This window comes from Rhinolophus sinicus, linkage group LG06, assembly GCF_036562045.2.
Source record: "Rhinolophus sinicus isolate RSC01 linkage group LG06, ASM3656204v1, whole genome shotgun sequence".
Classification (NCBI taxonomy): domain Eukaryota; kingdom Metazoa; phylum Chordata; class Mammalia; order Chiroptera; family Rhinolophidae; genus Rhinolophus; species Rhinolophus sinicus.
Genome location: NC_133756.1, coordinates 89,006,682 through 89,029,343, shown reverse-complemented (window position 1 = coordinate 89,029,343; position 22,662 = coordinate 89,006,682). Strand labels below are relative to the sequence as shown.

The window sequence follows — 22,662 nt, the reverse complement described above, 5'->3', positions numbered from 1 at the left end:
TTAAATGGATGTACTGTTCTGCAAATGCAAAACTAAATTAATTTGACCCTGTTAAAGCCCACTAGAATGTGGAGAGACTTAATATAATCTTCTAAAGATTTCCTCCCAGAGTCATATCATAAGAAAATAGCACACCACACCAGGAACAGATGTATTTGATCATTTTTAATGAATATGAAAAGCAATTTGAAAAGAATTAAGTGATATGTGGGCCTGGAAAGACTTTTGCTTAATAAAACAATGAATTCCATTTTGGTAAAAATGTGCCAACTTTGCCACCTTATAAAGCAATTGCTGTCTCTTCCCTTTACATCTGAATTTTACAACTTTGGAAAATGTTCCTTGCAAGGAAAGAAGGGAAACTTGCATGCTGCTAGCAGTCTTCATGTATTAAATTTCTAATTTGCGTTCTTCTCATCACATACCTTAAATCATCCATGGATCTATGAATTAAAACCTCAGAACACAATGCCCTAAACTGTAGGATAGGCCTTATGTAGAGCCAACTGGCATGTAATGCAAGGCAGCACAATGAATAGAGGTTGGCACCGATTTTGTTTTTCTAAGATAACATGTCAGTATACAGTTGGCCATTGAACAATGTGGGGGTTAGGAGTGCTGACCTTGGCACCGTGGAATATGCATGTATAACTTTTGACTCCCCCAAAACTTAACTATAGTATTTCTCCATATCAGAGGGGGATTGGTTCCAGGACCCCCAGGATACAAAAATCCACAGATGCTCAAGTCTCTTGTATGAAATGGCATAGAACAACGCATACAGTTGGTTGGCTTTCTGCATCTGTGAACTCCTAACTGTGCATTGAAAATACAGATCCACGGTTGGTTGAAACCATGGATTCGAAACCCAGGGATACAGAGGGCCAACTGTATATTTATTGAAAAAAATCCACGTATTAAGTGGACTCACAAAGTTCAAACCCATGGTGTTCAAAGATCGACTGTAATTTACTGTAATTTTAAATACCTCTAAAATGCAAAATTTTATTTCAAATTCTTATACCAAGAAACTGTACCTAGGTACAGAAAGTTTATAGAATTCCAAAAGAAATTTGAGTAACTTTTCCTTTAAATTATATCAAACTTACCACAACTATCTTAGAGTCTCAGTTAAGAGTGGCCTTTATGAAATAACAAAAATTAGAGCAGAACTAAATGAAATAGAGAACAAAAAGACAATAGAAAAAATTAATATGACAAAGAGCTGGTTCTTTGAAAAGATTAACAAAATTGACAAACCCTTGGCTAGACTTACTAAGATAAAAAGAGAGAAGACACTGATTAACAAAATCAGAAACGTAAAAGGGGAAGTTATCACGGACACCACAGAAATACAAAGGATCATCCAAGAATACTATGAAGGACTATATGCCACCAAATTCAACAACCTAGAAGAAATGGACAAGTTCTTAGAAACACATAGCCTTCCAAGGCTGAACCATGAAGAACTGGAAAATCTAAACAGACCGATCACCAGTAACGAAATTGAATCAGTCATCCAAAACCTTCCCAAAAGCAAAAGTCCGGGACCAGATGGCTTCACTAGTGAATTCTACCAAACCTTCAAAGAGGATCTAATACCAATTCTGCACAAACTCTTCCAAAAAATTGAAGAAGAGACAGTACTCCCTAACTCATTTTATGAGGCCAACATTACCCTGATACCAAAACCTGGTAAGGACAGCACAAAAAAGGAAAACTACAGACCAATATCTCTAATGAATACCGATGCAAAAATCCTAAATAAAATTCTAGCAAATCGAATACAACAATGCATTAAAAAGATTATTCATCACGACCAAGTGGGGTTCATCCCGGGGCACAAGGATGGTTCAACATCAAATCCATCAATGTGATACATCACATAAACAAAATAAAGGACAAAAATCATATGATTATATCAATTGATGCAGAAAAGCATTTGACAAGATACAACATCCATTTATGATTAAAACACTTAATAAAATGGGTATAGAAGGAAAATACCTTAACATAATAAAGGCCATATATGACAAGCCCTCTGCTAATCTCATAATTAATGGAGAAAAACTGAAGCCCTTTGCTCTACGTTCAGGAACACGACAGGGATGTCCCCTATCACCTCTGCTTTTCAACATAGTGTTGGAAGTCCTTGCCAGAGCAATCAGGCAAGAGAAAGAAATAAAAGGCATCCAAATTGGGAATGAAGAAGTTAAATTATCACTCTTTGCAGATGACATGATGCTATATATAGAAAACCCTAAAGACTCCACCAAAAAGCTATTAGAAACAATCAACGAATACAGTAAAGTTGCCGGCTACAAAATCAACGCACAAAAGTCCATTGCCTTCCTATATACTAACAATGAAATCTCAGAAAAAGAAATACAAAAAACAATTCCTTTTGCAATTGCAGCAAAAGAATAAAATACCTAGGAATAAACTTAACCAAGGATGTGAAAGACCTATATGCTGAAAACTATAAGACATTTTTGAAAGAAATTGAAGAAGACACAAAGAAATGGAAAGACATTCCGTGCTCATGGATTGGAAGAATCAACATAGTTAAAATGGCCATATTACCCAAAGCAATATACAGATTCAATGCAATCCCCATCAAAATCCCAATGGCATATTTTAAAGAAATAGAACCAAAAATCATCAGATTTGTTTGGAACCACAAAAGACCCCGAATAGCCAAAGCAATCTTAAGGAAAAAGAACAATAATGGAGGTATCACACTTCCTGACTTTGGCTTGTACTACAGGGCTACAATAATCAAAACAGCATGGTATTGGCAGAAAAACAGACACATAGACCAATGGAATAGAATTGAGAACCCAGAAATAAAACCACATAAATATGGACAGATAATTTTTGATAAAGAAGTTGTGGTATATATACACAATGGAATACTATTCGGCAGTAAGAAAAGATGATATAGGAACATTTGTGACAACATGGATGGATCTTGAGAGAGTAATGCTGAGCGAAACAAGTCAGACAGAAAAAGCAGAGAACCATGTGATTTCACTGATATGTGGTATATAAACCAAAAACAACAAAAGAACAAGACAAACAAATGAGAAACAGAAACTCATAGACACAGACAATAGTTTAGTGGTTGCCAGAGGTAAGGGGGGCGGGGGTGGGGGGTGGGAGATGAGGGTAAGGGGGATCGAATATATGGTGATGGAAGGAGAACTGACTCTGGGTGATGAACACACAATGGGATTTATAGATGATGTAATACAGAATTGTACACCTGAAATCTATGTAATTTTACTAACAATTGTCACCCCAATAAATTTAATAAAATAAAATTAAAAAAAAAAAGAAAAAAAGAGTGGCCTTTATGAGGTCATTCAATTCATTCCAATTACCATATCTGGAAAGTTCACACTAAACTATCATGAGTAGAGGCAGTTTTTCATTGTGTTATGAAAGATTTGACTACAATCCTCACTAAACTAGAATACAAATGTTTTCCTTGCATTTGAAAGTATGGTAAGTTATCATCTACTTTAATATTAAAATTATGATGCTAACATGACAGATAAAAAAGGAAAGGGAATGATGAGGAATTTGTAGCACACAATAGGGGATTGTCTGAGTAGAACAATGTTGGCATGGGTGTGTGTGTGTGTGTGTGTGTGTGTGTGTAGTCATGCATAACAGGAGTGAACTGAAGAAAAGGAAGTAGAAGCCAGTTAGCAAACAGCTGCTTTCCTAGTTCTCCAATGTCTTCTGGTTTGGTTGTCTCACCCTCGCATCCTTACCACAAACCAGCCAATTCTATACGCGTCTAATCTTGATTCATAGCTTTGGCATACAGAGTCTCCTAGAGCCTCTTCATCTCAAGTGGCCAAGCAAACCAGGTCAATCCCCTGTGTTTCAAGCCCTCATTTCCAAGAATCATTCTAGGCATACTTCGAACTTCTGCCTAGGGAGACCTCAAGAGTTGTCAGTATCTATCAAGAATAAATCCAGTGGTGGCATTCTGCCATTTACACACGTTGTTCTCATTAAAAAGCAAATTATACTTGGGGAAAAAAAAGAATAAATACAAAATGTTCTTAGCTATTCTTGCTTCAGGCCAGACCTAGAAATATAATTGTCTTCCTAAAATGAATTTAATATTAGACTATAGCTGGCTTTCACACGACATCTTTCATCTTTTTTATTTCACAGCTGCTATGAGAAGAGTCTCTCACCAGGATAATATGTACTTTTACTTCTGTTGTTACTACTGTTACTATTATTAGTAATAATAATAAATAGACTTTACACATATAGCATGGGTCATTTACCATATACTATGCGAAGAACTTTACATATACGAGACCCACTTAGTCTTCCTTATAACTTTATGAGGTAGGTTTCGTTATTATCCCTGATTTAAAAACTTACCTAAGATCACACAGCAAGTAAGGGGCAGTACTGAGATTCACACCTGGCAATCTGACTTCAGAATCCATGCTCTTAGACACTATATTATACTCCTTTTGTTTGTGTAATGCAAAGAATATTCCATCAAGACCAAAGACCTGGGTTTCCAATCCTGTCTCTAATGCTATAATCAACTGTGACTTAGGACAAGTCTTTGACTCAATTCTCACAATATAATGAGCCAGTCTCAATGAATCGCTTCTACGGTATTTCCCTGAAAATAAGACCTAGCCAGACCATGAACTCTAATGCGTCTTTTGGAGCAAAAATTAATATAAGACCCGGTCTTATAGTATATTATATTGTATAAGACCAGGTCTTATATTATACTAAAATAAGACCAGGTCTTATATTAATTTTTGCTCCAAAAGATGCATTAGAGTGGATGGTCCGGCTAGGTCTTATTTTTGGGGAAATACGGTAGTTATACAATACTGTGATGATAAAGTAGGGGAGTTTCATTAATAAACTTGACTTTGCTGGATGAGTCAGGAGGTTTAAAGCTTGAAAATGAATTATGTCGAAGGGAAGGGAAAGAAACAACTATTACGACTATTAACTAAGTAAGTCTTCTAAGCATTTTCAGTTATTTTCTCATTTTATATTCTATAGTGCAAGCATTAGATTCATATTTTACAGAGGAAAAAACACTGACATTCAGAGATGGGGTAATTTATCTAGGCCATACAGAAAACCAGGATGGAGAGCCAGTATTTGAATGCAGCCAAAGCCCAAGCACTTTCTTCTGTATCACAACGCTTCCCTGGCATTGTCTTTCTCTCCTCTCAGCAGCAGTAAGCAGAGATTTAAAACGGACTGTATTTTGTTTGGTTGTATTGTTCATTTGTTGCTTCAGATTTATATCCCACATATCAGTGAAGTCACATGGTTCTCAACTTTTTCTGTCTGATTTTGTTTGCTTAGCATGATAATTTCAAGATCCATCCATGGTGTCGCAAATGGCAGTATTTCATCTTTTCTTATAGCCAGGTGTGGGGACAGAGTCCCAGAGAGCAGTTTCCAGGCCCTCGGCCTCACGTGGAAAGGTGTTGGCTTGGGTAGTAGATGGTCATCAGCTGTAAGCAGTTAGCCATTAGCCACTGATATAACTACCACGGCTATGCTAAGGGGTTGGCAGAGAAGCAGAGGGCGGATTGCAGCTAGCAAGTGCGCTTAGTAAGCGGATTACATTGCGGATCGTGTTGATCCTACTTCCAGTGTCTCCCCCGGACGCCAGCGAGACTGGGGTGCAGGAAGACCCCTCGTTGGGGTACTGGCAGATGTTTGCTTTTGTGTCTTGACCAGCCTCCATCAAGAATACGCTAGGGGGAACTGACTCTGGTTGGTGAACACACAATGGGATTTATAGATGATGTAATACAGAATTGTACACCTGAAATCTATGTAATTTTACTAACAATTGTCACCCCAATAAATTGAAAAAAAAAAAAAAAAAGAATACGCTAGGGGGTTGGTTGGTTGGCAGAGAAGTGCACGGCAGATTACGGATCCTGTGGCTCCTGCCTCCTGTGTCTCCAACCCAGCCGCCAGCAAGAATATAGTGGTATGACTCCCCTATCCATGGCTCCGTTGGTGTTTCTTTTTGGCCTCGCCATATCCTGTGTTCTTGTGCAGGGAGTGGGACAGAGACCCGGCATGACACTAAGTAATGTCAGACAAACAAAAACTCGTAGACACAGACAACAGTTCAGTAGTTACCAGAGGGTAAGGCGGGGAGGGAAGTAGTAGAAGAGGGTAAAGGATGTCAAATGCATGGTGACGGAAGGAGAACTGACTCCGGGTGGTGAACACACAATGCAATATATAGATGATGTATTACAGAATTGTACACTTGGAACCTATATAATTTTACTAAACAATATCACCCCAATAAATTTAATAAAGATTTTTTAAAAAGGGAATATATTTAAAGTGCCCAGCACAAAGTCTTGCAAACAGCACAGACACAATAAACTAATTTGGAAGTGAGGATGGTGACAGGTGAATTCCAACTTAAAAGTGCTAACAGATTGTAATTCTAAACAAATGTCGGTACATTTTTATGTGATTTCTTTAAGGTGGGCTTAATACCATATCAAAACAAGTGAATTTCTGGAGGGAAAGTTTGTATGATTTGAATTTACCCTTAAGTAAACAATGAAGAAATACCACAAGAATGCCAACATAGTATTTCCACACCACATACATGAGTTCTTGTGGTATTTTGCTACATGAAATAACTTCCTAACAATAACTCAGAATCATTTTGTTAAAAAGGAGATTCCTTTTTCCCTAGCCAGAATTTCACAAATACTGCCAATGAAAAAGGAAAGTCTCCTATGTATTGGCGACTTAAAGGAGGGCAGGAAATTCAGAAACTACTGTACTAACTCATTAAATTCCTATTATGGTTTGGAAATGGAGTCACTTGCTCATTCACTAATTCATCCAACAAATAATAATTGAATACCAGTTATGTACAAGGCATTATTTTATTAATAAATGGCGGGGACATTAAAGGGAACATGATGTAAATGGCGATGCCAATGCAGTGGGATGAGAGAAGATACATACGGTGCTATAGGAGCATGAAGGCTACATATTTATTTATTTATTTATTTATTTATTTTTTATTAAATTTATTGGGGTGACAATTGTTAGTAAAATTACATAGATTTCAGGTGTACAATTCTGTATTACATCATCTATAAATCCCATTGTGTGTTCATCACCCAGAGTCAGTTCTCCTTCCATCACCATATATTCGATCCCCCTTACCCTCATCTCCCACCCCCCACCCCATATAAACCAAAAGCAACAAAAGAACAAGACAAACAAATGAGAAACAGAAACTCATAGACACAGACAATGGTTTGGTGGTTGCCAGAGGGTAATGAAGGCTACTTATGAAGGGTTAGAGGAGGTCCTGAAGGAAGTGACATTGGAGCCAATGCTAGAGAGTATAGTGTGTTTAGGAAACTGCAAGTAATTAGAAATGATTAGAATTCAGAGTATGTGTAGGGAAGTCTTTTGATTTGTTGAATTTCAACAAATCATAATTATATAGCTACAGAACTAGAAGTTGCAGGGTTTAACAGATAATAAGTTCAGCACTCTCATTTCACTATTAAGGAAACGAAGCCCTCTGACATAGGTGCCCAGAGTCTTGCCATGAGAAGGACTAAGACATGAAGTGAGGTTGTCCTTAAACAGAACTGAACACCATGTGTTTGAGAGTTAAAACAGTTGAGCGCAGCCATGTAGGGAAACCACTAACCTTAGTGTGAAAGATGTCTGTCACCTGCTATACCAGGAGATATAATAATTACTTAGAGAAATCAGCTTCAGCTGGTCTGAAGAGTGTCCACATACAAAAAAATGTTAGAATCTCTAAACTGCCGCTTCTGACATATTCTATGGTTGATCAAAGAACACTGGAGGTAACACAGCATTTAACACATAAACACAGTTAACTCACCAGTTAACCTAACTCTTTCCTCCTCTTTTAATCCTAGCTCTTGTTCATCAAATTCAATAAAAACTGAGGTGCAACACAGCCGTTAAATGAAAGCATTCTTTTAAATTCCTCGTGAATGTTTGCTAAACTTTGGACAAAAGCTTTATCATCTAGAAGTCATTATTTACTATGTAACACCTTAACTAGGGGACAATGGTGGAAATAGTAAGGTTCTACTGCAAAGTCAAAATCAGTATGGGTGTAATTCAAGATAAATGCTATGATTACTCTGTTTTTACGCAAGAAATATGCAATCCTAATAAGTGAAAAACACTATTTCTTTGCTGCCTGCCCCCACACTGTACATGAACAGGTGAGTTCCCATGATAGTACATGTAAAGCGATAGTAAAATTCTTTTCAGGTACTAGAATTTTGTTGTACAGTATAACATTCAACTTGAAATACGTGTGCTATCAGCTTGGACTTTAGAAACTTTTCATATTTCCTAAGGGATGAAAATGTGAGTTATTTTTAACAACTTTGTTGTTTTGTTTTGCCTCCCCCCCCCACCCCCGGTTTTTAAGCCATTGTTTCTCAGTCTAGTTGTAGGGCGCAGCTCCCTGAGCCTTGCTCTTGGTTGCCACAGCAGCTCTCTTCTGCTGCACACAGCATCTCGCAGGACCTCTGGCTGTTTACCGCAGCCCAGCTCCAGGGAGACCTATTGTTCACAGTCTTAGCTGTACAAGGCGCAGCTCACTGGCCCATGTGGGACTCGAACCTGCGGGCTTAGGCGTTAGGAGCACGGCGCTCCAACCACCTAAGCCATCGGGCCGCCCCTTTTTAAAAACTTTGGAAAAAACTCTTTATAAAACAATTCACTATAGGAAGTTCATTAATAATTAATAAAATCTGATTTATGTAACTTTTTAGGAATATATATAAAGATGAACAAAACTCAAATATTTTCTTGAATGACTATTACAGTAGGATTTGATTTCTAATTTTTTTTTAAATTAAAGTTTATTGGGGCGACAACTGTTAGTAAAGTTACATAGATTTCAGGTGTACAATTCTGTATTACATCATCTATAAATCACATTGTGTGTTCACCTCCCAGAATCAGTTCTCCTTCCATCACCATATATTTGATTCCCTTTACCCTCATCTACCACCCCCCTTCCCCCCTTCCCCTCTGATTTCTAATTTTAAAAAGACTTGAAACTGAAGAACTAATATTTATGTTAAAGTGAAAATTTAAACATTAGGGAAAGCAAATAAAAATTCTAATCACATTTGCATAGACAAGGGTTTAGAAGGACATGCAAATAATTAACAAGTGGTTACCCCTGGGATGGAGTGGGGACTTTTCTTTGTGTTTTATAATGTCCACATTGTCTGTTTTATAAGAAATATGTATTACAATTCTGTACTGTTTTGAAATTCTGTTTCACTATTCTTTTTAAAAGCATTCTTTTAAGAAAAGCTTCTTGCCACAGTGGTCTCCATCAAGAGTGTATCAGAATCAATCATGAAGAGTTTTTGAAACACATGCAGATGCCTGGTCCCACTGCAGAATATTGATTTAGAAAGCCTTGGAAACCACCAGACTAGATGACCTTTAAGGTTCTTTCCAATCCTGGGATTAAATTACTTGCAAATATTTTGTATACATTCAACATCCTACTTAAATAACCTTTTTTTCCCTGTGGTTATTTTGACACAAAGCCCACCATATTTCTGAGGCAGGAATTTGGGGTACTGGCTCTAATGTAAGCACCAGTTATTGCAGAGGTGATGGGAGACAGGAGTGGGGCAGGAGATGGCTGTGTATTGTCATACCGGTTCTCTAAGTCAAAGTAATCTCAGTAAGTCAGTAAATGTTAGCATTTTCTCTAACCTGGCATTTCATCTACATCAGTTGCTTTCAATCCTATTAGACTCAATACCCCTTCGTTATATAAAATTCTAAGCATATACATTTATTTCAATTCCTCCTTTTCTATCCTGAAATAAAGTTCACAGATATTTAACACAATTTCAAAAGTATCAACAAAATACCCTAACAGTAATATCAAGGACAATGAAATGAAAGTAATTAATAATAAATTATGTATTTCAGTATGTATATGCTCAGGCATGACTATACTAAAAGCTAATGAAGTAGTCAGATGCCTACACCTACTTATAATAAATATACGTAAATTTAAGAGAAGTAGGATGATAAGAAACCATTCCATGCAACAAGTACAGGAAAATGAAGTAAAGCCAAGTGATTTTTTGAAATGATTCCCAACAGTACAAAGTACAATTATCTGTTGATATGCAAGGTAGCACATTTCTGGAAAATTTAGTGTTTTTAAAAACTATATAAAAGCATATAAAAACACTTTGTATTTACATATAAAATAGTTAAGTTACAGGCTTAGATAATTCTATAAGATTTCTCCCCTTCACAAATATGTCATATATGGGACATTCATAAGCTATGTGGAAATCACACAATTCTTTGTGATGTAGGATATGCTGTGCATTACACGATGTCCAGCATCTTTGGCCACCACCAGCTAAATCACTGAGACAAACTCAAATGCTCCCCAAAATTCCAAAATGCTGCCCAGAGGTTAATACTTCCTTCTTGAGAACCATTGGTCTATGAGCTTTCCAAATCTACAATCCTACTGTTACAGATTCTTGCCCTGGGTTAGGTGGTAGGTGGGCCACTATTGACCTCTGATCTCAGGCTAATGCTTCTCTGATGTAAAGGCTACTTTTACTGAAAAGTTTAGCATGCATCCATTCCAGAAGCTTTCAATAAGAAATTTTACCTAAAATGGTTTTTTAAAAAGTAAATAATAAAGCTATTTTTATATACACAGTAGAATCATAGACAGATGTACTGATAATTCTGCCTCCTCTCTCTACCTTCCCTAAAAAATACTTTCTTCTGAGTTTTCTAGGTAATCAACATCAAACTGAAGATATAACATTCTCTTTTATCCACACTAATGCATAGATACACTGATGCAAATAATCCAAACAATATTTATGTATGGCACTGAAATGTATTACTGTAGTATTTATTTGGCATTATATCTTTCTAATTAAAAGTAATTTATATTTCCTTATCAACCCAATTGTTGCCACGCAGCAGCCTACCCGTCTGTCACCTCGTACCTGCCCCTAAAGAAAGGAGAGTTTGTGAGACGGATCCTTTCAGGGACTTTGCTTCACCTTTGTGCTTACACCTTATGTCTCCCTGTTTGGTCCCAGAAAGATGGCTGGCTAGTCAAAGATGGGTATGACTCCCCACGGGGAGTGGGGGGGCAACCCAAGCCAGACACAGCCATGTGGGGACCATCTGGGGAACTCGCGGGGTTAATAGATGTGGGCACAGCCCCCACCTTCCCCCAGCTAAGGAGAGCCTCTGCCTCTGTGGCTGCACTCCTTCCCACAACCTGCTTGGGAAGTGACTCAATGATGTGCTCTCCATCTATTCATATGCATAAAGGTTTTGTCCCTTGGGGAAGTACTTATCCTGAGACTTATGGTTCAGCTGCCTGCAGGCAAGGGTGATTGGCTTAAATCAGTTTCCTATTATAATGTGTGGGATTCACACATCTTGAGATTGACAAGCTTTACTTCTTTTACTTCCACACCTAACTAATAAAAGCCATGCGTTGGCCGATTCGGTGCTCAGTCCTTGAGGCTGCAGTCCCTTGGCCCCACTTGCCCTCTATTCTTGTCTACTGTCTTTCTTAACCTTGTGCCGCCCTCCTCGCTTCCCATAACTCTTGTCTGCTCGACGCGACACCCAATGACTAAAGTGTGTGTCTTTTGGGTGGCATGTAAGGGGACTGCCTGAGTCTCAGAACTTGCTGAGTACTGAGAATGACCTAAGTATCTTGATAGTTTCACTAACTGGGATTTAGCTATATAATTTATTTTGGAATTGAAAAAAATGTCATGCCTCCATGTGGATTTTATGTTGTTAGTACATCATTCATAGAAATATCAGATATAACCTCACTTTAAACTAAGGTGACAAGGACTTCTCTTTACATAAAAGGATTCACAGATTAAGAGAAAACCATCACAGCATTCCTTTGAACATAAAAACTCCTCTGAGTTAAAATGCCATTTAAAAATTAATGAATAAATTAATGATTGAATATGCATTCAATTTCTACACATGAAGAAAGATTTTCTTAAAATGTCCATTGAAATAGTATTCAGCCTCCATAAGTGAAATGGCCATTTCAATAGATATTTAGCTTGTTTTTCCATTTCAAATTTCACTAATTAATTCACTAATGAACTTAGCCAATAATGCCTAAAAGAAGTCCACATTCCACTTTTTAATAATCTTAATCTGGTTATCTTTCTTCGTATCTAAAACTGTTAGAAATTTGCCTTATACCCATGCGTGGGCATCACCTCATGAAAAAAAATATGCAAAGGTTTGTGCATCACCAAATATGTACGGTGGTTGAAATAACTCATATTTTAGTATTCTGATTTCTAATTGTTTCTATAGATTTTAACAGTATGTGGAACCTACATTTTTCATTTTTGTGTACTATGTGATGTGAGATCCACTTTTGAATCTGGTTTAAAACAATCATACATATCAGCTCTAAAAGGCTTTCTGATTCACAGAAAAGCCTTATTAAATAACTGCAGGGCAGAAGTCATATTTTGTATTATTAGACAGAGAGTTCTGGTGCTGATAGCAAACAACTGCTCATATAAAAAAAGGTAGCGCGTACAAAATGCATAATACAAAGCTTTTCACTTACTTGGTACTAGGCCGCTTTTGTAGTGCTTTATCCAGGATAAGGGATGGAGCACTCCTCCTCCTTTCTGCTAGTGTTTTCATTTTCTGTTGGAAAAAAAAAAAAAATCAAAATGAAGACCACATGGCTTGTAAAGGAAGTAAATGACAATTTTCAATCCAATTCAAAGTTTTATATTGCGTATGAAGGAATTTGCAATCTCATTATAGAGATAAAATAACAACATCTAAACTAGCAAAAAGCAGTCTAGGCAGTAGCATTTTTATGGTCAGAGATTAAGGAGGTTAAATGCTGACCACAGTATTTGAAAAAAGCATTATCATAACCATTATCATCCTGTGCAGCTAACATATATATTGTTTATTATGTGCCAGGCCCTGTGGTAAAGGCAGGACTGGATTATCTCATTTATACTCCAAAATGTCATCAAAGTAGGTTCTATTATCTCAGGATAAGCTGCAAACTGGGCTTCAAGGAAAGACAGGATTTGAAGAGATCAAGTAAAGGGAGGGGAAAAAAAACAAACCCAGATAAAACAAAAGATTGAGACTGGATTCTTACACTTAACAGACCTTTAAATATTTATACATTTAGGAATCCTTTCTTCAAAAAGATTTTTTTGCTATAATTTAAAAGAAAACTTTTTTTTCTTTTCTAGGTGGTATATAAATACAGAATTAACTGGATAATTCAGGTACTCTGTTTCAGAGGACTTAAAATTTGTGGTAAATGAGGTTTTATTCAACTTGAATTACCCAGATAATTACTCTCTAAATTCAATTTTATATAATTTAACACCTACAGATAGAGTCAGAGGGCTTGCCACTGGATATGGATGAGTAAAATTTACTGCCAAAAATTGTACACAAGTGGACACTTGGGTCAACGCTGCTCAAGCAGTACTTGGCCGTAATCAGAAGTGTCTGGACACTGATGGCAACCACTTTGAGCACCTCTTATAATTGCAGAAGTCAAACATGACTTGTGTTCATCTTTTGTTATCAGTGTATATTGAGTATTACAATTTTAATACAGTTTTCCTCTCTTAAAATGTGTATACATTTTTGGGGGCACCCTCTGTATAGTCACAAACAGCAGTGAATACAGTCCAGAGCCATTCTTCCTGCTCTCCTGTCTCACCCTGCCCTATCAAAAGGTCTCACCCACTGTCCAAGAGCCTAGGCCAGCCATACTTGGGAACTGGATGCTACTCTAAGAGGAACTACATAAAACTAACTGGTTCAGTATCAATATCTTATTACATGATTCATAAAGGAACTGCTTCTTTGTTAGTATAATAAAACCTAGACCCTAGTATAGGAACAGAGGTAGAATCATCTAGTGAGAAGGGGATGCTGGACTTGTTTGGCACAGTTCTTACCCCCCAAATTTACCATGCTCCCTAAGGATCTCTCTCAAATTACTGTAGTCACCAGTGCCATGGCCTCATGTTGCTGTTTTCCCCACTAATCTTTTGGCTTACATGGAGAAACTACAAGCCCAAACTTCCTTAGTACAGATAGCTCAGATAGCAACGGAAACAATTATATAAAATAAAGGACAGAAAGCAAATGGATAAGAAACATAGATACCGCATTTCTCAATTGGGAGTTACTAACCATGAATCAGTTTCAGAGCAGGTTAAATTGTATAAAAATTATTTACGTGATATGTATTTGCTGCCTGCTTTCCTTCAGGAGAGAAAGCCCACAGTTTTCATCAGAGTCCCAGAATTGTCTGTAGTCGCTACCAAACCCCAGTGATTTCAATAACCTACTTTATATGTATTATAGCTTGTAAACCCCATCCTACTGTTTCGATTAGTCACACTTCTTGGGAACATAACTCTGGAGAATCCAACATTGGGAAGCTAGTGTGAAGAGATTGCAGAAGGCATATCTGATAGATAAGTATTTGTATTGCAAGGTCCAGCAGCCAGTCCCCATGTGAAGAGTTCCAATATTGGAAAATTGGATTGATTTTACTAAGAATGGTGGCAGTTTGTTCATATGCAGATTTTCTGCTAGATTCTGTTTCACCTTCAAGTCTGGGCTTGATTCCTACTCCCTACTTTGACCTCCTTCATTCAGGATCCATTTACTCTATTTTGAACTTTGAAATGTGCCTAATTCTTTTAAGCTTTACCTGGGCCCCTTACGCTCTGTCTCTCTGACTTGAGGGTCTGCCTAGCCTACTCTAGGGGGTAGGTGGGGCATCCCTGGACATATCTCAGTAGTCTTACTTCTGCTGCCCCTAGTCCTCTGACACCAGTGTCAGCAGATCCAAGGTCCTAAACTAGATCTTCATTACTACATGATTTCTAATTCGGAGCTCCTTGACTTTCAGGTTTATAAAGAATTTGGAAAGGGTTCAAAAGAGAGCCATAAGAATGATTTAATATGTGGAGAAAAGAAAGAGCCTATGAGAAAAATTAAACTGATCTGAAATTCGTCATTTGGAAACAGTAATAATCTCCAAATTAATACAGAGTTATAATATGAGGGTAGCAAGTGTCTTTCAAGGAAGATAAGGCAAAAAGAAACAAGGCAAACTTGTAGACTGACAATCCAGGTTGATCTTGAGTAGTGGTTCTTTGAGAAATTTACAAAAACTGTGAACTAAATTATGCACATCATTTGAAGGGTTCAAAAATCCACATACGATGGCTTCCTTAGGGATTCGTGGAACCCAAATATGAAAACCTCTGACATAAGGAAATCTTACTGAGAGTGATGACTGTTAAACATGAAAATGAATAATCAAAGAGGGGTGACAAATTTTCTTCTGTAAAGGTGCTTTCAAAATAGCTTTTCATTCCCATGAAAATGTAGAGGACCTAATGGTGAGGACCATTGGTATACACTGTAATTAGAATATATTTTCTAATTACAGAAAATGTAAATGTAAATGTAAAATGTAATTAGAATATATTTTCTTAGTTATAGAATTGTCAGATATATGAGGAGTCAAATGAAGTATATCTACCTCATCTAGTGGACTCATATTCAAGAGAATGCAATCAAACCACTGGCAGAATATTATACTTATTTGAGAGCCTGTTGTTTGTACTGAGACTTACTCTACCACTAATGAGATATGCAACCCAAGGCAATCCAGTCACTTTTCTGGGCCTCTATTTCTTTATCCAGAAAATAAGAAAATTTGGACCACATAGTTTCTTAAGTACCTTCTATTTCTGATAGTCTTGTGTTAAGTGTCCAACAAAGACTCACCCTGGATATAGAAGAAAATAACCATTACATACATCACACATTCAGAATTCACAGGATTCATTTCTCTTGTAAGTAGTAAGTGTTAACAGTAGTCAGTATAATGGGAACTTAATAAATAGATTTAGGTATTAATTCATTCAAAATACACGTATCTTTTTCTTTTTTTCAAAAGTATAGCAAAACAAAGGGCCAATGGTAACTTTGAAACAAATTCACGTTATCTATCAATGAATCTGTTCCTGGGCAAAAAGACTTGGATTTTCTTTTTGTTTATAACAACTGTGTGAAATACAATGCATGGGAATAGAATGAGGCTATTGATTCCTTTACAAATGTATAATGGTACAAACTTGTCAGGACAGGTAGAGGCTATGCTTGTATTAGCACAAATTTCACTGTTGTTCAGTGACAGTGAAAACTATGATTCTTTGCCTCATAGGAAACAGAAAGTAGGTTTAAAACAGTATATGTTTTCTTTGTTGGCTTAAAAATCACAATCCACAGCGTGATTTTTTCAGAATGTCCAAGAGCTTGATGTTCATTATCTAGATGACCTCATAAATATTGGATACCATTGTGAAAGTGAGTATTTTTAAAAAGGTAATAGTTTTTTCTAAATTTATAAACTACACATTAAGCTAAAAATTCAATTGCATTAATGTTTTTGGAATGATTTTCTTGATATTGCACCATTTACCTAGTCTTATGGTGCCTCCAAAACTAAGAATTTATATGAGCTAAAAAACAAACAAACATTAAGTAGCATTTGTTTATTTCTCTTCCCCCAAATAGGAAAGATGAGGAGGAGCTCGGAAAAAGTTGTAAGAGGCAATAAACAGTAATCAAATTTTAAAAACGTATTTAAAAACAAATTTTTTTAATAACAACCATTTATTAGGAAAGTATAACACGAACTCTAGAGAGAAATTAGATCTTTGATTTTCTAAGCTGTCTCCTCTGCAGCTATATTCAGTATCAAAGGCAAAAAACCTATTCTGTCAAAGAGTCAATGAATAAAAGTCATAATTGAAAATGAGAAACAAATGTCTATAGTTAATTTTTCTCTGATATTTCAATAATAACACAAAACTGTAGCAACATTACCAGCTAATCTGCAAGGTGTTTTCCACTTCTATTCACTTTTAACCAATCGGATTAACTATATAGTCAATTCCCTCTGTTCCTAGGTTGCTTCACATATTATGCTTCAGTTACAGACTTTCGTATTATATTATTTATCTTTCTGCACCTTTTTAGAAAGCAGAAACTATATCTTCTTTCCAAACTATCTCCAATCCTTCAATAATTATGAATGGAAACTCTACTTTGTAGCAGGCCTATCTTTTCATTCCCAAAGTCTAGCACAAACTGTATAGCCAATAAATGAAGGTTTTATGTGAATTTTAAAATCCACTCATTCTCCACATCCACACCACTGTCTCCAAACACACACATACACAGAAAACAAACAAACAAACATACAAACAAACCAACCAACCTTTAAGGAAGGTTATTAGGGAAATAACCTTCCTTGTCATTAAGGAAATACAAGCATTTCCTATGGAATTGGATGTTGAGTCATTCTTGTACACGTCAAACTATATTTTTTGACATAGTGTTGACATCTACCACTTTGAGCTACATGACCAACATTTGTCTGATGATAAAGTTAATTTCTCTCCAACAAGTGATGCTGTGAGAACTGGATACTCACATGCAAAACAATGAAGCTGTACTCCTATCTCACACTATATATAAAACAATTCAAAATGAATAAAAGATCTAAAAGTAAGAGCTGAAACTATAAAAATTTTAGAAAACACAGGCAGAAATATTTGGGACCTTGAATTAGGCAACGGTTTTTTAGATATGACATCAAAAGCACAAGCAATAAAAGAAAGAAAGAACATACATTGGACATGATTGTCAAGATTAAAAACTTCTGTACATCAAAGGACACTATTAAAAAGTGAAAAGAAATCCCACAAAATGGGAAAACATTTCTGTCAATCATAAGGAATTTGTATCTAGACTATATAAAGAATTATTACCATTCAGTAAAGACAAATAAGTGAATTTTAAAGTGGGCAAAGAATCTGAAGAGATAGTTCTCCAAAGATATACAAATAGCCAATAAGCACATGAAGAGATGTTTAACATTATAAGTCATCAGGCAAATGCAAGACAAAATCATGAAATACCACTTTATACTGACCAGGATGACTGTAATAGAAAAGATACATAAATGACAATTGATGAGGCTGGGATGACTCGGACTCATACTCTGCTGGTGGAACTGTAAAATGGTGCTACCAGTTGGACAATAGTCTGGAAGTTGTGCAAATGACTAAATATAGTGAATATGTGCACACAAGTACATGAATGTTTACAGTTACAGTGTTTTACACAATAGTCAAAAAGTGGAAATAATGCTAATGTCCATTAACTGATGGATGAATAAACAAAATGTGGTATATACATAAAATGGAATATTATTTGGTAATAAAAGAAGTACAGATATGTGCAACAAGATGGATGAATCTAGAAAACATTATGCTAATTAAAAGAAGCCAGTTCCAAAGGACCACATATTATATGATTTCATTTATGTGAAATTTCCAGAATAAACAAATCCATTGAAACTTAAAGTAGATTAGTCCTTGCCTGGTGTCGGGGGAGATGAGGGGATTGGGATGTGATAGTAAAGGGTACGGTAATTCTTTTCGGGGTAAGGAAAATATTTTAAAATTGACTGTAGTGATGGAAGCACAATTCTGTGAATATACTAAAAGCCATTGAATTGTATACTTTAAGTGAATGAACTGTATTATATGAGAATTATATTTCAATAAAGCTGTTAAAAAGGGAAAAAAAGCTATCAACCAAACCCCAAAACCACTGGACTCCATCCCAGCAAACTGGTTCATAGCCAGAAACTATAATTTTCTTTATTTGTATAACAATCATCTGAAGTATAATACATAAAAATGGAACTTATTTATTTGCTTTTTGTCCAACATGTTTTTGTGCTAAATGTTTGAGTGGCTGTCCATTTGAATTCCTCAGAGATCTGAGGGATATGCCCATCTGCCTATTGTGGTTTGCCACCATTCCTCCCCTGTTCCTCCAGTGCTCTACTCAGTATTTCCACATAGTAAATTGTCAATGGCTGTGTGTTAAATAAATGAATTAACACTGACTACATCTGAGAGTTTAAGGAGGTAACAGAGTGCCTATGTAGTAGGAAAATGCAGTTGTAAAAAGGTAACTGCAGGAAAAAGTTTTGTCTATTTTTTTCAGCAACTCAGAAAACACTGTTTACATAAAAATCTGTATGTAGTCTCTCATTGGAAATTTAACTTTATGTCAACCAAGAGATACAGTACTATTTTTGGAACCTCTAAATCACTCTGAATCTGGTTATTTTTAGTTTAGATTAAAGGAAAATAAAGCCTATCATAAGGAAAGAACAGGATGAAAGATTTAAGTCAGATGAACGGCAATTTTTCATACTTTGTATTTTCCAGTCACTGTATGAAGAAAAAATTTGAGCATTTCAGTTGAATTTAAGTCAAATGTGCTGAGATCACTGTCAACCACTTAAAATTAGCATAGCATTAAAATGGCTTTGAGGAAAGCTTCTAAATACTCAAGTTTCAAGTCTAGAAAAAACATTGAATCAAATTTACAAATTAGTTTACTCAAATTTGACTATTAATCCTTTTGTGGCAAAAGAATTAATTTCTTGTCTTCCCTACATCCCAGTAGCATTTATTTGTGGAGACATAACTCAAAGACACTGGCTCTGCAAGGGAATAAGACAGTTATTCTTAACCTTGCACCTTGTGCTGCTAGGTCTTATTATCACAAAAAGGTTTTGTTACTGGTGGAGTGCCCCTCTCAGGACAGAAATCAAGAGAGTACGTGAAACGGTTTTGCTGAGAGGGAGGTTTATTAAAGTGAAAGCTTGATGCATCAGTGGGGCACACTGGGCAGAGAATGGATATGGTTCCCTGAGGCTTAGAGGCACCATGGTTTTATGGGCTCTTGGGTTGGAGACCACCCCTTCCTCTTTCCTTCTTCCACCCCAAAGTATGTTGAGGCAGGGCCTACACTGCACCTGTGCATTATACCTACATGCTACTTCATGCATAGCATGTGTCATTAGTCTCATTAGCATCTTAAATCTCTGCCTAGGGGAGTGTTTTTTATTATGATAATAAGGAAAAGTTAACTGTAGGGCAGCTCTTTTAACTAATGCACATGTATGACTTTAGAAACGTTTCCTTGGCCTGGTTATCTCTCCTGTGATTATAGTTCTGTCTGCTCATTGCCGCTTATTGGGTGGAGGATGTGGCTCAAGGTTGTTTTCCCCAGCTGCAGGCTCCAGCTACATGACCACCCTACGTGACCACCCACTGCAGTTTCAACCACTGGGTGAGTAGAAGTTTCTCACTATTGTCAATTTGGTATGTGATGAGTATGGTCTTCTCTTTATTCATAATCATCCCATCCAGAATCAATCTGAGCATTTAATTAAAACAAAGTATTATAAAAATACAAAGTACAGAACAGAGTACAGTAAAGGAATAAAAGTTCTTTTCTGAGGTTAAGAAAGAAATGTTGGGTTTTTTTTAGTTTTTTTTTTTTTTTACTTTTGGCTATCTTTCCTCTTTCTGTGAGACAATGACTTTGAAGTAAAATAATAAACATGAGAATGAATGTAATGTAGAAGAACAGGCACAGGGCTAGTAGACATTAGACCTAAATTCTGGACCCTGGTTCTATCACTTAACTTCCCAGAGTTCTCTTGTAAAATTGTTACCCAGTGACTGAGCCACAGTGCCTGTCTGAAGGTGTAAGAGGCCTGGCTGAACCTCTCCCTTGCTCTAACTCTACCTCTAAGAACAAGGAAGGCCAAGGTCAGCAGTTAAGAACTTGTCAAGAATAGCTGAAACCAGTGTAAACTAAGATGACTGTCTAAAGGACCTCCAAAAGATTTTCAAGCTCATTATAATACTCATATAATCTCTCTGCTGAATAACACACATACCATGACAGTTGACAAATGCCATGACAATGGCCATAAAGGAACATAAAGAGGGTAGAACCCTGATTCAGAGAGAAAGGCACCCTTTTCCCTGGAAAACCCATGAATATTCCTCCTACCTATTTACCTAAACCTCCCTTCATTTCTTCTATCCCATTTTAGGTACCTGTGGACAGTTAAGGGAGGAGAAGTTGATCTGAGAGCTGTGCTCCTGCTTCTTTATTCTCTGGCCCTAGAATAAAAGCTTGTACTGTTAAAGCTCACTTTCGGGAAAAGAACCCTGCTTGGGGTCCTTGAAAAGGAGATTTCTGTCCATTGGTAACAAATGGTGACCATGGAGGGACCTGTGGCCTGATCACTCACGTCTCTATTTGGAGAAGTTACATTGGCCCTTCCTCATCCCACTACTAGGGGAGAAAGAATCAGAGACATCAGACTTTAACAGCCAATCATGGGCAAAACAAGAAGAAAGGGATGGGTGTCACGGATAAGACCCCCTGGGCTAACAGGGCTGAGGATACTCGCTTGAAACCAGGCTTATAACCAGCACAAGTTCTCTGGTTCTGTATGGATTCCAGAATTCCCTCCCTCCCTCCACAAAGGAAACAGTGACACTGCAGGAATTTCAGGCCGTTCCCTGGTGAGTGTATCTAAGGATTATTCTCCTATTGTAAAGACTATCCTCTTCCCTTTATTTCTTTCTGCCCTGTCGCTCCCTTGGGCCTTGTCCTGGCACCCATCTGCCCCGACTCAATGGGATATCACTTACTTTCCTTCTACTTCCTCCCTCCCTCTCACGACTGGACTTTCACATAACTCCCAGTCACTCTCCCTGATACTTCCTTTATGGTTCCTGTCCCTTCACACTGAGGACTCGTTCTCTCTTGAGTCACTTCCACCCATCGCTCTGTCCCCACTCCACTTTCCTTCTCCTTGGAACCTTGATTTCTCTGATTAGCCAGGAACTAACACTTTTGGCTAGCTCCCCTCCCCCCCACTCATCCTTTCCTTGTCCCTTTACCTTCCTTTATCATTTCTTTAACACGACTCTCGCTCCCTGGGGTTTTGATTCTATAACTTTCTCATGGCACCCTACACCGAGGAGTCCAGTCCCATATTCCACAAAAGACCCCCACTTCCCCAGGTCGCCTAGGCCCGCCTCCTGTCACTCAGTGTTCTTACCAATATTGCTGTTGGTATTGTCACGACCGGCCATATCACCCACTCACTCTCTGGAGCCAAGATCTAGTAGAAAAGCTCTCAACTTCATTTGGGCAGAGTTGTGGGACTTGTGTTCCTGCCAACCACCACTGAAACCCCTTGGGGAGTTGGACACAAGTCCTCAAAAAGGGCTCTTTCGTTCTTTGGTAACAAAATGACAAAACTGTCCAACCTACCAGAAAGAATAGAATTAAGATTATATATGTGAAAGTGCCCTGGCATGGAAAGCACTGTGGTAGTGTAACGTATAACGCTTTAGAGTGCATGAGGACTGTGCCTAAGTAAATACGATAGAACTCCCTTTCTATATTATTGCTGTTTATTTCTGTGCCTCCACCCCTCCCATGCACTGTGCAGTCTTCTGGAGTATCACTATAGGCCTTCAAACTGACTGGACTTTCTTCTTTGGCAAAGCCACCAATTTCCACCTCTGGTCATAATTCCCTTTCAGCAGCACC

General features: G+C 37.2%; 1 protein-coding gene across 4 annotated transcripts in view; it reads right to left on the bottom strand.

Annotated features, from left to right (window-relative positions):
- The window catches only part of ARHGAP20 (Rho GTPase activating protein 20), a 142,708-nt gene that overhangs the window by 109,406 nt on the left and 10,640 nt on the right, over window positions 1-22,662 (bottom strand). For all 4 annotated transcript variants that reach the window (XM_019715315.2, XM_019715312.2, XM_074335514.1 and 1 more), the window contains exon 2: window positions 12,704-12,786. In XM_019715315.2, coding sequence (XP_019570874.2) covers window positions 12,704-12,783 — 80 coding nt within the window. In that variant the 5' untranslated portion in view covers window positions 12,784-12,786. The remainder of the gene's footprint in view (window positions 1-12,703; window positions 12,787-22,662) is intronic.